Source organism: Anomaloglossus baeobatrachus, chromosome 1 (genome assembly GCF_048569485.1).
Source record: "Anomaloglossus baeobatrachus isolate aAnoBae1 chromosome 1, aAnoBae1.hap1, whole genome shotgun sequence".
NCBI classification, from domain to species: Eukaryota; Metazoa; Chordata; class Amphibia; order Anura; family Aromobatidae; genus Anomaloglossus; species Anomaloglossus baeobatrachus.
Window position 1 is genome coordinate 607,862,924 of NC_134353.1, and position 15,913 is coordinate 607,878,836.

The following is a 15,913-nucleotide window of genomic DNA, read 5'->3' on the forward strand; positions in this document are numbered from 1 at the left end:
GACATCAGCGCTCATCATTGAGTTCAATGACCACTAAGATCTCACCTCAAATCTCACAGGCGGCCCGAGACTGTAACGTTATGAGCTCCCGCAAGACGTGGGGTGATATCGCTGTGGTCATGGAAGTCAGTGATGAGCGCTGATGACGCGAGTTCAGTGGAGATCATCACCGCAGGTAATAAACTTAGCTAATCTCCTGATGTCGGTGCTCGTCATACCTGCAGCTGCTTGCACTGCTGTGCTAGGAGATGCTGACACTGCAGTGCGAGCAGCTGCGGGGCTGGTACGGAAGTAGAACAAAGACTGCAGGAGCACCACGTGGAAGTGCTTCCCTGTGGCTTTCAGGGATTTTGTGGACCAATTGACTTGTATTGAGTCACGGTCCGCAATTGCAGAACAGAATAAGATATGTTCCATAATAACGGAACGGATATACGGACTCCGATGTGTTTTTTAAGGAACTGATGGCACATGGAAGTGCTTCCGTGTGCCATCTGATGCTACTCAAAACACATTGAAAAGATAGTCTTGTCAGTAGGTCTGCAAAGAAAAAAGGAACTGACCAGGGCAAACGGAACAGTTGTCTGAATGAGCCCTAAGGCTGCTTTCACACATCCGGTTTTTGCTGAGCGGCACAATACGGTGCTTTGCAGAAAAAACGCAACCGTTTTTTTTGCCGCCGGTTGCATTTCTCCGCATAAACCTGCATTAGCGCCGTATTGTGCCGCATGTCCTTGCGTTGCGTCTGTTTTTTGCCGGATGCGGCATATTTAGCCCATGCGGCGGCCGGATGGAACGTTGCCTGGCACTTTTTTTGTGCGGCGAAAAAAACGCATCGCGCCGGATTTACAATGCAAACCTATGGACGCTGGATGCGGCGTCCTGCAGCAAAAGACGCATCCGGCCGCCGGATGCGGTTTTTTGCACAGCGCATGCTCAGTATCAAGCCGCATCCGTCAAAAAACGGACAGGCCGCATGGAAAAACTTATGCAACGGATCCGGTTTTTTGGCCGCATCCGTTGCATAGATTTTTGAGCCGGATTGAGCCGCACTGCAAAAACCGGATGTGTGAAAGCAGCCTAACTCTCAGCTTCTATGCTACTCTTTAGAGGAGCAGACGTTCAGTAATTGCTACAATTGTACTTATTCAATACATCATTATATAATGTGATTTATTTTTATTTTTTTGTCATGGGTTGATTAGTGTCTTTGTGGCTTATGGAGACAATTGAAATATTACAACTTTCCTGTAGTATGAAGAAGCTGTCCTGCTTATTTTATGATCAGGACGGCAGCCAAAGAACAGCTTTGATCTGAATAGACCAAAGGCACGTGCAGCTTTCAAAAACTAAAATTGTTTGTGCTTTGCCTGTTATTTTTTACTTCTCTGAGTGTTAAATTGTGCAGTTACTAGCAACAAAGACAAATCCTGCTGTTTATTTGTTTCAGTTCCTCCAAACATCACGCTAATCGACTCCCCTACTTTGGACCACCACTGGTGTATTCCTTTCAGCGTGAGAGGTAACCCAGTTCCCAAGCTACAGTGGTTTCATGACGGAATTGTACTAAGCGATACAGATTTTATTTGGAGTAAAATTCATGAGTCAAGCAACAACTTGTGTGAACATCATGGCTGTCTTCAACTTGATAGTCCAACGCATCTGAACAATGGGATATATACTTTACAAGCAGAGAATGAATATGGGAAGGATGAGCGTACAATTATGGCACACTTTATGAAAAATCCTGGCGATGGTAAGTATATTTGACTCTTTATTTTTGCAATCTTTCAGTCTTACCATAGATCCCTGCCAAATTTTTATGATGTAGCTCACAATATGTTATAAGAAAGTTTATTCTTTTTGGCAAACCAAAGGAAAAATTGAAATACACAAATTTAAAATCAAATCAAATATTCCTGATAATAGCATATTTTCATAAATATCTGGAAATATTGTTGGAAAAATATCAGAATTTTAATTTCTGATTATAACGACAGTATTTGCAATTACAGTTCAGTTCAAAATTATTGATTTGAAACAAAGCCATCCAAAACTTGGTTAAAGTGTGTATTTTCAGTTTTGCTTCAAAGATTTTACAAAATTATGGCATTGACCGTTTAGAAATTGCTGTCACTTTTTACATAGTCACTCAATTCTCACATTCTGTAAAGTAATTGGACAATTGACTTTTAAGCTGTTTCATAATCTGGTGTGATCTCATACCTAAGTATTTAAAAGACATTTAAAAAAACAAACCCACAAAAGGTATTGGAAAGTACAGACAACTAAAATCTAAAATGGATGATCATAAAATTCTCTTCTTAAAAAGGACCTTTCACTAGGTTTAGCATGTTAAATTGGCAACATCATGGAATAGTGGCTTCAGAGTAGAGTACAATGTATTTATCTGTTAATTTCTTCTCTTCTTTGCAGTTTTAGTTTGTAAAATTTAGGTTATACTTTATGTTATTGTTCAATTGTGTGTTACCCTATATTTGTCTCTGTGGGCAAGTACTTCTTCCACTGCATGAGGTTGACCAATCATAAGCAATAGCAATACACAGGGATAAAAATAAGAACACACCCTCTCATCCACATTGATCTCTGCAACTACTGTGTAGAGATAAAGTAGAGCTTAGTTATGTATTATTACATACAGTGCCTACAAGTAGTATTCAACCCCCTGTAGATTAGCAGGTTTACACATTCGGAATTAACTTGGCATTGTGACATTTGGACTGTAGATCAGCCTGGAAGTGTGAAATGCACTGCAGCAAAAAAGAATGTTATTTCTTTTTTTTTTTTTTTTTTTTTTAAATTGTGAAAAGTTTATTCAGAGGGTCATTTATTATTCAACCCCTCAATCCACCAGAATTCTGTTTGATTCCCCTAAAGTATTAAGAAGTATTTCAGGCACAAAGAACAATGAGCTTCACATGTTTGGATTAATTATCTCTTTTTCCAGCCTTTTCTGACTAATTAAGACCCTCCCCAAACTTGTGAACAGCACTCTACTTAGTCAACATGGGAAAGACAAAGGAGCATTCCAAGGCCATCAGAAACAAGATCGTGGAGGGTCAGAAGGCTGGCAAGGGGTACAAAACCCTTTCCAAGGAGTTGGGCCTACCTGTCTCCACTGTTGGGAGCATCATCCGGAAGTGGAAGGCTTATGGAACTACTGTTAGCCTTCCACGGCCTGGACAGCCTTTGAAAGTTTCCACCCGTGCCGAGGCCAGGTTTGTCCGAAGAGTCATGGCTAACCCAAGGACAACAAGGAAGGAGCTCGGGAAGATCTCATGGCAGTGGGGACATTGGTTTCAGTCAATACCATAAGTAACGTACTCCACCGCAATGGTCTCCGTTCCAGACGAGCCCGTAAGGTACCTTTACTTTCAAAGCGTCATGTCAAGGCTCGTCTACAGTTTGCTCATGATCACTTGGAGGACTCTGAGACAGACTGGTTCAAGGTTCTCTGGTCTGATGAGACCAAGATTGAGATCTTTGGTGCCAACCACACACGTGACGTTTGGAGACTGGATGGCACTGCATACGACCCCAAGAATACCATCCCTACAGTCAAGCATGGTGGTGGCAGCATCATGCTGTGGGGCTGTTTCTCAGTCAAGGGGCCTGGCCATCTGGTCCGCATCCATGGGAAGATGGATAGCACGGCCTACCTGAAGATTTTGGCCAAGAACCTCCGCTCCTCCATCAAGGATCTTAAGATGGGTCGTCATTTCATCTTCCAACAAGACAACGACCCAAAGCACACAGCCAAGAAAACCAAGGCCTGGTTCAAGAGGGAAAAAATCAAGGTGTTACAGTGGCCTAGTCAGTCTCCTGACCTTAACCCAATTGAAAACTTGTGGAAGGAGCTCAAGATTAAAGTCCACATGAGACACACAGCAAAAAAGGGCAACCAGTCCAGTTAGCCCAGGCCAACACATCTAATGCACAAACAGGATGCAGACAAGCCTCTCAACATGATGGACACTTCACAGGTGCAAGGTAAATTGCACCCTAGTGGCGCGCATAGGGCACTGTTCACACTTGTATGCGCATGGTGTCCAGCCAGCAACCTATTACCACGCCCTTACTATTAGATTAGGCGGGTTACTCGGACACTACTCACTGCAGCACGTAAGGGACAGAAATTCCACTATGCACGGCCGTATTAAGAGGCCCGGCTGCACCCCGCATAATCAAAGTGCAAAAAATACATATAAAATATATGTGAGATATTAGTTTGTAAATTGGCCAATGCACGTAAGCCCACAATCCTCATCACGGATCCTCACGCTTGCGGGTCCCTACACTGATAAATATCAAAAATAGCAACAAGAAGAGGAGATAAAAACTCCCCCAAAAATGTATTATAAAAATGTACTCACAGCAAAAAAGGGCAACCAGTCCAGTTAGCCCAGGCCAACACATCTGTGTGAACAGTGCCCTATGCGCGCCACTAGGGTGCAATTTACCTTGTTTTTATCTCCTCTTCTTGTTGCTATTTTTGATGTCCACATGAGACACCCAAAGAACCTAGATAACTTGGAGAAGATTTGCATGGAGGAGTGGGCCAAGATAACTCCAGAGACCTGTGCCGGCCTGATCAGGTCTTATAAAAGACGATTATTAGCTGTAATTGCAAACAAGGGTTATTCCACAAAATATTAAACCTAGGGGTTGAATAATAATTGACCCACACTTTTATGTTGAAAATGTATTAAAATTTAACTGAGCAACATAACTTGTTGGTTTATAAGATTTATGCATCTGTTAATAAATCCTGCTCTTGTTTGAAGTTTGCAGGCTCTAACTTATTTGCATCTTATCAAACCTGCTAAATCTGCAGGTGGTTGAATACTACTTGTAGGCACTGTATACTTCCAGCTCTCATATCACAGTGCTATAAGGTCCCACCCTCCCCCTACACTGACAGCACTAGGGTATGAGATATACAAGTGTTTGTAATGATCCATAGCTCAACACTTCTGTATCTACATACAGTGGCTGCAGAGTTATGTATCATTACAAACACTTCCAGATCTCATCTTATAGTGCTGACATATCTGACCCTCCCCCAAAACTGACTGCAGTGAGATGATACATGTAACTCAACTCAGTTTTATCTCTACACAGAAGCTGCAGAAATCAATTAGAAGTGGAGATTGTGTTCTTTTCTCTTATGTGTGTTTCTGCCTGTTTCTGGCTGGTCAACCTTATAATTTAATATCTCTTCATGAGAGAGTAGAAATAAAAGCATTGTTTTACTAGCTCTCCAGCCACTATTCCATGAGGTGGCCATTTACCATTCTCAACCTGGTGAAAAGTCCTCCTGAAACACCTTTCAAGGTGGAGATAGTATATTATTGTCAAAGTATACAATCAAGAGACACCTTAATGATTATCTAAAGATGCAAACAAGTACCGTGTTTCCCCAGAAATAAGACAGGGTTTTATATTATTTTTTCGTCTGAAAAATATGCTAGGGCTTATTTTCAAGGGATGTCTTATATTTTGCCATGATCATCAATCCACATTTATTTTTGAACAAAATATCAACATTTATTCACAAATTAGGTATAGCCAATAATAAACTATAAAGTGCACTTCTTGTTTTTAAACTTTTGTGATATTTGATACACGTAATGAAGATATCCTTTTATAATTTATTCATAGCTATATACAGTTTGATGAATACGCCACTCAGGGATATTAAAGTAATGTAGATGTTCATACCTCTCCCTATTTATTTGTTGTATGTGGCTAATTCATATATAGTATTTATAGTTTAATTTATTATTCTATAGCTACTGTTTACTCTCCCCCCCCCAAAAAGCACTTACCAGACTCTATACAAGAGAGTTGGCAATTGAATGGGCTCTCACATACAAATCTGCATCACTGTCAGGTCTCCCCAAGCTGGCAAAGAGCAGCATCACTCGTGCGGAGTTAGTGACAGCGGAGTGACACTGGGACTCGATGTGTGTGTGAGAGCTGCAGTGCAATACAGTTGGAACAGCGATGGACTTGACAGCGATGTAAGTCTCTATGTGAGAGTGCATTCACCATTAGCATTTTCCAGCTGCAATTGTTTAGGTGTTTAGGGCCTGATGAGTGTGCTTTTTTGTTGTTAATCCACACAAGGTCCCACAATGAGCATGACTCTACTACATCCTAAAGTCGAAGTGCGAGGGCACAGAACATGACCACCTGAGACTTCAGGCAGGGACTGTCTGAGCCACCGCTGTGAGCAGTGATGTCACTGTGTTTATGTTTGGTCACAGCTAGAGGTTCCCACAGTACCCCACCTGTAACCGCAGGTACAATCACCTCAGGGGAACTTATTGAACTCATTAACCTCACCTCAGGTGAACTGAGTTCAATGAGAGCTGCATCTTCAGGCAGAAAACCACATTTTATTTCCCAAGAGTTGCAGATTTAGTGCTGAAAGTTATACACCAAATTCCTGCATCAGGTGTTATGGTTTGGGGTTCTCCCGGCCCTCGAACCACCCCTGATCCGTTTTCATCCCCTGCTGTGGTGCTGGCTGGCTCTCCTGCGTCACCTGTCCACCGCTCCAAGTGCCTGGCTGCTAGGCATCAGGTGTCCAGGGTCTTTCTGCATTCAAAGACTACGTCCCTGTTTTGTCCTACTGCGGTTGCATGGGTTCTCGCTGCCTCTTCTGGCTCTAAGTGCGGGATTCCCGCTACTGAGCATGCGCATGAAGTCACCAGTGATGCGGTGGCCGCTGATTGGCATGTTATTGGTGACGTGGTGGTCACTGATTAGTCGTTGATTGTGTCATTGGTGACATGGCAGTCCCGCATTGGCCACTGCTGGCGTTATTGCCATCTGGTGCTTGGCTTGGGGCAGGGCTTAGTCTTTAAAAGATCCTGGATAACGCACATGGCTGTACAGGCGTCATTCTGGCTCTGTAGCTGTAGCAGAGCAGTGCAGTCATATTGCAGTCACAGCACCAATACAGCTCTGTAGTGTTGGTGACAGTGCTGTGTGTTATACAGAGAGCAGTAGGCAGGGTTAGACGTCAGGTACCATCACGCCACGATCATGTGGTGATGTACGGTAGGGCTAATTATCCCGCTTCCCCTCCACCGTTCCAGTCCTTCTGCAGCAGCTCAGTGGTGCTAACTGAGCTGTGTCTACTTTTCTGGTATGTGCACAGACAGTCGTCCTCAGAACTCTCTGTGCAGCCAACAGGAGAGGTCCTGCTTTCGGTGTGTGGTGCTAACACCACGGATTGTGTTTCTTGGAAGAAATTGAAAAATTGTCTCTAATAGGCAAAGGTTAAGTAGTCATATCTAAATATTAAAAATAATTTTTATATGTTGCTTTGTCCAATTACTTTTCATCCAGATAAAATAAGGGGGCTATTTAAATATGTCTGTTATTTTTGTGAAACCATTGAATTTAACTTAAAAGTTTAACCTTCAATCACATCTTTATTTTGATGCCATTATACTGATCTGCAGAAGTTAACTAATATATTTCCATTCATTTAAAAGTAATTTGCTGTACACCACCTGTAATCCTGAATTCTTCACAGAGATACAAGAAATTTCAAAAGAATCTGAGATTTCACTAGAAAAGAAGAAACCCAGCTATAATAGTAGCTTGTTTTACGTCTGCATTTTATTTTGTGTGTTTTCATGAATGAAGGTTATATTTGATTATCATGCAGCTATCAGTTCTATTAGTATAATATTGAAGAAATCTAATTTTATTAATTTTTCTGCTGCCATGTAGTAAAGATAGTGATCCTTTTAGCAGAATTCAGACTAAAGGGAACCTGACAGCTGATATATGCTGCCTGATCCAAGGTTGTACGATCTCAGCCAGGTATGTTTAACTTTGAAAGGATGCGACATTTCAGGAAAAAGCATACTATAAATGCAAATGCTGCCGAACTAAGCAGTGATGCACATTGGTCCCTCCGCCCCCTTCCCTGGAGTGACAGGTCTCTCCCTGTACATGTATGTAGGCAGAGACCTGTCAATCCGTGGTGAGAAGCTGATCTCAGCTAGGTATGTTTGACTCTGAAATGCTTTGATGTTACAGAGACAAACATACTTAAAAGCCGCCTGGGACCTATCCATGCGGGGACTAGTCAGACAGGTGGGTCCAGAGTGGCTTTTTAAGTATGTTTGTCTCTGAAAACCTTGTAGCGTTTCAGAGTCAAACATACTTAGCTGAGATCATACAGCCAGTGTCTGATACATTCTACCCATGGATTGGGCAGCAAGCATCTGCTGTCAGATACCCTTTCTTCAACAGCAGTTTTTAATCTACATCCCAGTTGCAAGTTATAGACCTTAGTAACCTATGGCCTATAGCCTAATGAAAGATCCACGGAAAAGTCTTTGGTAGTTTTGAAGCTACCCAAAATAATTATATATTAGTAGTGGCCACAAAATCATGGCCCCAACAAATGTAAAATAAAGATAAGGTGGACACTCTTGGTAATAAATGTCTGTTTGACATCTAATACATGTGATACATTGCAGAAGAGTTGAGATGATTGTCGGTTCAGTTTAAAGCTATAGATTTCCTCACTTTTATCATTGCTACATCTGTATGTACTGACATTGTTCTCATGCTCATCATATGGTAATGTCATGGCAAAAAAAATCTTTCCGGTACCTTTCTAAACCTATGTTTAAGTGAGAGACAGGACCCAAATAGATTCCAGCACCAATTTTAATGACAGTGTATATACTGTATAATATAGACTCTCTCGTAGTCTGTGTGAGGCCTCCCTAGCCTAGATATTGGGATATCGTGATCTAACGCCTTAATTATGTACAGTACATTTTTGTCATAGGTCAATAAGGAAAGTATGATGCTGGCTCAGGAGCTGATCCTGTTTTATTACGAGGCAGATACTGGATGTGTTACATACCCAACATCTGCCTGTAACTGCAGTGATAGGAGATTGCTACAGTCGCTGAAGTTTAACCATTTAAATACCACTGCCAATCTCGGATGGCAGTATTTAAATGTCGCTATTGCTGATGTATGCGTACAACTGCATCCATTGGCGCCCTGCAATTTGATCATAGTGAATTGATGTATTACTTTGGCAGCCCAGGGCCTGCTGATGGTCCCATAGCTGCCATCTTGCACTTCCTATGAAGCTCAGCTCCATAGAAGAACCACACTTTCACTTTATACGGAAAAAAATTGGTATTGTAATACATAGTATAAGCTATAAAATGATCTTAGGTTTTAATCTTCTAGGGAGGACTTAAAAATAAAGTAAATAAAAAGTTTTTAAAAAGTGTATACAAATTTTAATCACTCCCTTTTCCTCCTTTGAAAACACAAGAACTTAAAAATTTGAAGATATGTGTTGAAAAATCCCATCTTCCAAAATATTACATTATTTAGATGCCAAAATTAAAACAAATGTCATATGTACCCCAAAATAGCATCAATATAAAACATCACCTTAGGGTTAAAAAACAAGCCCTTATACAGCTCAGTCAATGGAAAAATTAAAAAGGTTTTGAGTCTCAAAAAATGGCATCACAAACAAAACATTTTAAGGCCCCCTTCACACGTCCGTGAAAAACACGCACGTGTGTTACGGGCTGTTTTTCGGGTCCGTGTCCCGTTTTTGTGTCCGTTTTTATGGTCCGTGTGGCACCTGTGTGAATTGCGTATGCTAGCCGTGTTTGTGTGCAGAACGTCCGTGTGTGCGTGTGTAATTAACGTGTATGTGTACGTGGAATGTCCGTGTGGAATGTCCGTGTGTGTGATGCACAATGTCGTTTATAAATGTCGGCTGACAGCAGACAGAGTTGCGCGATGAGAATGAACTCAGGTGAACTTCACCCGACTTCATCCTCATACCACGGCTCTGTCTGTGTCGAGTACTGATTAGCGGTCACCTGTGAAGGATTCACCGGTGACCGCTAATCCCCCGAGTGACTGAAGTTTCCCCCCCTCTCTCATACTCACCGTTCCTCGATCCCCGGCGCGGCCCTGCACGGCATTCACACTGCTGCGGCGGCTTTTGCTATTTTGAAAAAGCCAGCCGCTCATTAAACAATCTCCTATTCCCTGCTTTCCTCGCCCACCGGCGCCTATGATTGGTTGCAGTGAGACACGCCCCCACGCTGAGTGACAGGTGTCACACTGCACCCAATCACAGCAGCCGGTGGGCGTGTCTATACTGTGCAGTAAAATAAATAAATAAATAATTAAAAAAAAACGGCGTGCGGTTCCCCCCAATTTTAATGCCAGCCAGATAAAGCCATACGGCTGAAGGCTGGTATTCTCAGGATGGGGAGCTCCACGTTATGGGGAGCCCCCCAGCCTAACAATATCAGTCAGCAGCCGCCCAGAATTGCCGCATACATTATATGCGACAGTTCTGGGACTGTACCCGGCTCTTCCCGATTTGCCCTGGTGCTTTGGCAAATCGGGGTAATAAGGAGTTATTGGCAGCCCATAGCTGCCAATAAGTCCTAGATTAATCATGTCAGGCGTCTATGAGACACCCTCCATGATTAATCTGTAAATTACAGTAAATAAACACACACACACACCAGAAAAAATCCTTTATTAGAAATAAAAAACACACACATATACCCTGGTTCACCACTTTAATCAGCCCCAAAAAGCCCTCCATGTCCGGCGTACTCCAGGATGGTCCAGCGTCGCATCGAGCACTGCTGCATGGAGGTGACAGGAGCTGCTGAAGACACCACCGCTCCGGTCACCTCCACGCAGCTAATGAAGACAGCCGGCGATCAGCTGAGCTGTCACTGAGGTTACCCGCTGTCACTGGATCCAGCGGTGGCCGCGGGTAACCTCAGTGACAGCTCAGCTGATCGCCGGCTGTCTTCAGTTGCTGCGTGGAGGTGACCGGAGCGGCGGTGTCTTCTGCAGCTTCTGTCACCTCCATGCAGCAGCGCTCGATGCGACGCTGGACCATCCTGGAGTACGCCGGACATGGAGGGCTTTTTGGGGCTGATTAAAGTGGTGAACCAGGGTATATGTGTGTGTTTTTTATTTCTAATAAAGGATTTTTTCTGGTGTGTGTGTGTTTATTTACTGTAATTTACAGATTAATCATGGAGGGTGTCTCATAGACGCCTGACATGATTAATCTAGGACTTATTGGCAGCTATGGGCTGCCAATAACTCCTTATTACCCCGATTTGCCAAAGCACCAGGGCAAATCGGGAAGAGCCGGGTACAGCCCCAGAACTGTCGCATATAATGTATGCGGCAATTCTGGGCGGCTGCTGACTGATATTGTTAGGCTGGGGGGCTCCCCATAACGTGGAGCTCCCCATCCTGAGAATACCAGCCTTCAGCCGTATGGCTTTATCTGGCTGGCATTAAAATTGGGGGGAACCGCACGCCGTTTTTTTTTAATTATTTATTTATTTTTTTTACTGCACAGTATAGACACGCCCACCGGCTGCTGTGATTGGGTGCAGTGTGACACCTGTCACTCAGCGTGGGGGCGTGTCTCACTGCAACCAATCATAGGCGCCGGTGGGCGGGGAAAGCAGGGAATAGGAGATTGTTTAATGAGCGGCCGGCTTTTTCAAAATAGTAAAAGCCGCCGCAGCAGTGTGAATGCCGTGCAGCGCTGCGCCGGAGATCGGGGAACGGTAAGTATGAGAGAGGGGGGGGAACTGACCGACAGACTGTGAGAGAGGGACAGACAGACAGAGAGACCGACAGAGAGACAGAGAGACCGACCGACGGACTCAGGGAGATTGACCGACATACACAGAAATAGAAAGAATAGCCGACATCACTAGAAATAAAAACACCAAACGGACACGGACTATAGGTAGATGCATACGTGTTTACTAACGTGTGTGCACATACCCATAGACTTTCACTGTGTCCACGTGTGCGTGCTCTGTGCAGATAACGGACATGCATCCGTGAAAAACGCAAACACATACGGATCACGGACACGCACACACGGACATAATGAAATAACGGACGTGTGACCACAATCATAGATTAACATTGGTGCACGTTTGGCCGTGTCTCCGGTATATACGGAAACGGACCAAACACGCACGTGTTTCACGGACGTGTGAAGGGGGCCTTAAACAGATTTCCGATTTGTTTTCACCATTTAAATAATAAAAAAACTTGACAAATTTGGTATCAGCGTAATTGTACTCGATTTAAGACACGTTGGTAGGTCATTTCTACCATACAATGAATGTCATAAAGAAAACTCAAATAAAGAATTCACCGCAGTCTTCCAGGGATTTCATGCAATTGTGTTTTTATTTATACAGACAGGTGATGGACAGGTGAAGGTATAGGGAAATGAGACACAATGACGTTTCAACCTGTTTAGGTCTTTTTTTATAACGTCGCTCTAGTGTATTGATGCAGGGGCGCTCCAGCGCCTGTGTCCCCTACTGGGGGTTCCACATTCTGTCTACCAGCACCTACTTACCTGGCCGTATGCACACTAGTTATCCTTGAAGTAAAGAAAACTCAAAACGTAATTTTGGAATTGCATTTTTTAACAATTTAAAGCCTTTGAAGATTTTTTTTTCCAGTACATTCATTGCATTGTTAAATTAATTGTGTGATTCAAAAATAAAACTTGTCCCACAAACGGATATGTCAAGAAAAAATAAAAAAGGTATAGCTCTTGAAACAAGGAAAAAAACCCCCAGGAAGTACAGAAACCAAAAACGAAACATTTCCGTTTCCATAAGGGTTTAATGATGTCATAATATTTCTTTCGTTTTTACATGTTAGCTTCTAGTTTCATGTCATCTTCTATTCACATTAATTTTAGTGGCTGGTGCTATGCAACCATCTTGTTTTCTTTACATGTGACTAATAATATACTGTACATGCTATATGCATTTTTTAACAATTTATAGGGAATCTTTCAGTATGATTTCATTCCCCAAATTATTCACATGTGCATGTAACTCTTTCAAAAACAAGACCAGCAGTTTCTTTACATGTCCAGTCCTTTCTTCAAGTACTGAGAAATAAGTGTTTGAAATAATATAGAAGTAAGGCTGAAGAGCTATGGTAGAGTTGAAGCCTCTGTCCCTCTAGCTCTATTCTCAGCTCAGTGCTGTGTGATTTAAGGCAAAGGCCCTGTCAGTCACGCAGGGGGAGACGGTGCTGGGCAGGAATAGAGGTGGAGTGACAGAGGCTTCAGAGCTACAGCCTTGCTGATTTCTCCGTAACCAAGGAATGGTCTGGCCAAGAACAAGTATTGCTGGACTTGTCTTTGAAACAGCTACATACACATATAAATAAAAAAAGGGAAAAAATATGAACATATACCCTGCTGTAACTAAATAAAAGCATAGTGCATATAAACATAGGGTACTTAGTAAACACTTTTTTTGATCAAAAAAAAAGCATAAAGCTATCCCACCAACGACAAGGTGTACCCGGTTGGGACAGTACCTACACTCTCTAATATTAAAACCTTACTATGGGTCTAAAATAGGCCTCAATGTGAATAAGAGCTGAGAGTGACCGTGTCTCAACAGGACACACCGCCATGTGAAGCATATAATGAATTGCCCAGCTCAATGTTTTATGTTTTTATACACATATAAATAGTTTTCGGTGGGAAGTCTTGCTGACAGATTTCTTTAACCTCAAAATAAATTTTCACAACAGAACCAGCTGTCATTCAAAGTGCTGCAGTGTGCTTACAGCTGCCAATCACCGTATAGTGAGTGAGGACTGTAGCCAAGCCAGAACACTTGCATGAAGTGAGTTCATTTTCTCCCAGGAGCCAGACTTTTAGTATGGTGACTGACTGGGGATCTTCCTAATACTATTACCCCACAGACATAGGGTTATCTTGCTAAACAGATTCCCTTTAAGCTCTGTCCACTAAGTTTGAGACAGTCAGGACTGGCGTAAAATGGCAAAAATTGCAACATTTTCGTAAAACCTCGAATTTCCAACATTTTACGCCATAATTGTGGCAAAAACTGCATGATGAATCATACTGGTATTATGAAACAATCCTGACATTACACATGACCATGTACATGCAACATAGCAAGCATACTTCTATCTTGTACGATCAGTCTGTTTAACCATGACTACTATTTTTGCTTTGATGCCTTTTCATTTCATTATTTCACCCTAATAAACATCAGGCACTTTTTACTTAACTGAAATATTCAATTTATTAATAAGATATAAATTATATTAGGAAATATGTAACTGGTGTATATGAAATAGAGTACTGTGCAAAAGATTTAGACATATGTGGAAAAATGCTACAAACTAAAAATGCTTTCAAAAATACTAAGTGTTACTAGTTTATTTTTATCAATATATCAATATTTTATGTTCAAAACAACATAAAAAAATCAAGTCTGCTAGGGTAGAGTTACACAGTTTTTGTCTGGCAGGGAGGTTGTTCCAAACATCTTGGAGAATGAGGGGGCCCGGCTTTATTTGCCGGTGAGCCCCTGACTGGCCAGCCCAGTTGTGGCATGTTTTTGCCCTCTTTTCTTAACATACGGGAAAGGGTTAATGATCTTGTTTAATAACCATCCTTCCCTTTTAGTTATGCCTAAATGTTGCAGATGTGGCCCCGAATGCAGATGTGCATTTTCTCCTCCCCCCTCCCCTCCTTGGGGGGTATATATAGCTGTGCCCAAGGCTCTTCCGGCCTCTTTGATCTTGGGTCAAGAGCTTCCCACCCTCCCTCCCTTCTAATTGTTGGTTTGTTTGGTGGTTAATGGTGTTGATGAAAGTCGCAGCTGATGGTGGAAGATCGACTCTGGGTAACAAGTGTCGGGAGTCCGGCGGCATATCCCCATCACTTCCGGTGGCCAACTTTAAGAGCTGCGACCTTACCCTCCCAAAGTTGGTGGTGAGAAAAGATGAGAGTGGTTTTAATTTTGATACTCTCCAATAAAAGTTTCATTTGGAATTTCTGTTTTTGGTCTTTGTGTTTGGAAAAGGGGCAATCGTTTAATGGTGTGGGCAGTCTGAACCGCAGATCTTCTGTGAATGTTGATTGTGTAAATCATTCTCTTCAAGAAGATAGTTCTTAATAACATTGGCTGTATTTTGGGGGTCATTGTCCTTTTGCTTTAAATATAATTAACACTAGAACTACTGAAGTAGTCATTTTGACTACTTTGCACCATGTATTTCTATATAGGTGTCACGAGTCCAGTAGTTCTAGTGTTAAGCAATCTGATGCCTCCCTTATGGTACTGCATGTAGTTTAAATATCTGCATGTGTTCAGTATTGAGGAAACCATTAAATTTGACCAGTTTCCCAGCTCAATTTGCTGAAATGCAGCCCCAAGGATCTTCCACCATATTTCACTGTGGCTAGCAGACACTCATTGTTGTACCACTCTACAACCCTTCAGTGAACAAACTGCCTTCTTTTACAGCCAAATATTTAAAACTTTGACTCATTAGTCCAGAGCACCTGCTGACATCAGATCCTGTTTTTGTGCATAGTTCAGTGACTTGGCCTTGTTTCCATGTTAAAGCTATGCATGGTTTTCAGCTGCAGTCCTTTCATGAAGACCACTTCAGGCCAGACGTCTAATAATAGTAGATGGGTTTAGCCCCCTCTCATCTTCCCCCACAAAAAATAAAATTCAACAGTCATAGAAAAGCATATCTTACAACTTAGCAGCCTGTACAAAGTAATGTAGCCCCTATTGATACACCTCATTATACTGACCCCCACAAACCTCCATACAGTATAATGGCCCCCATACAGCCTTTGAAACAGTATAATGGCCACCACGTAGCTTTCCAAACAGTATAACTGGCCCCCACACAGTCCTGCAAGCAGTATAATGGCCCACACACAGCCCTCAAAACACTATAATGGCCTCCAAATAGTATAATGGCCCCCACATAGCCTTTCAAATAG

At 42.4% G+C, this 15,913-nt stretch overlaps 1 protein-coding gene across 1 annotated transcript in view; it reads left to right on the top strand.

Moving 5' to 3' along the window:
- NTRK2 (neurotrophic receptor tyrosine kinase 2) overlaps positions 1-15,913 on the top strand; it is a 426,971-nt gene that overhangs the window by 76,703 nt on the left and 334,355 nt on the right. Inside the window, 1 exon segment of the mRNA XM_075318432.1 lies at positions 1,451-1,756. Within this exon segment, the coding sequence (XP_075174547.1) occupies positions 1,451-1,756 (306 nt within the window).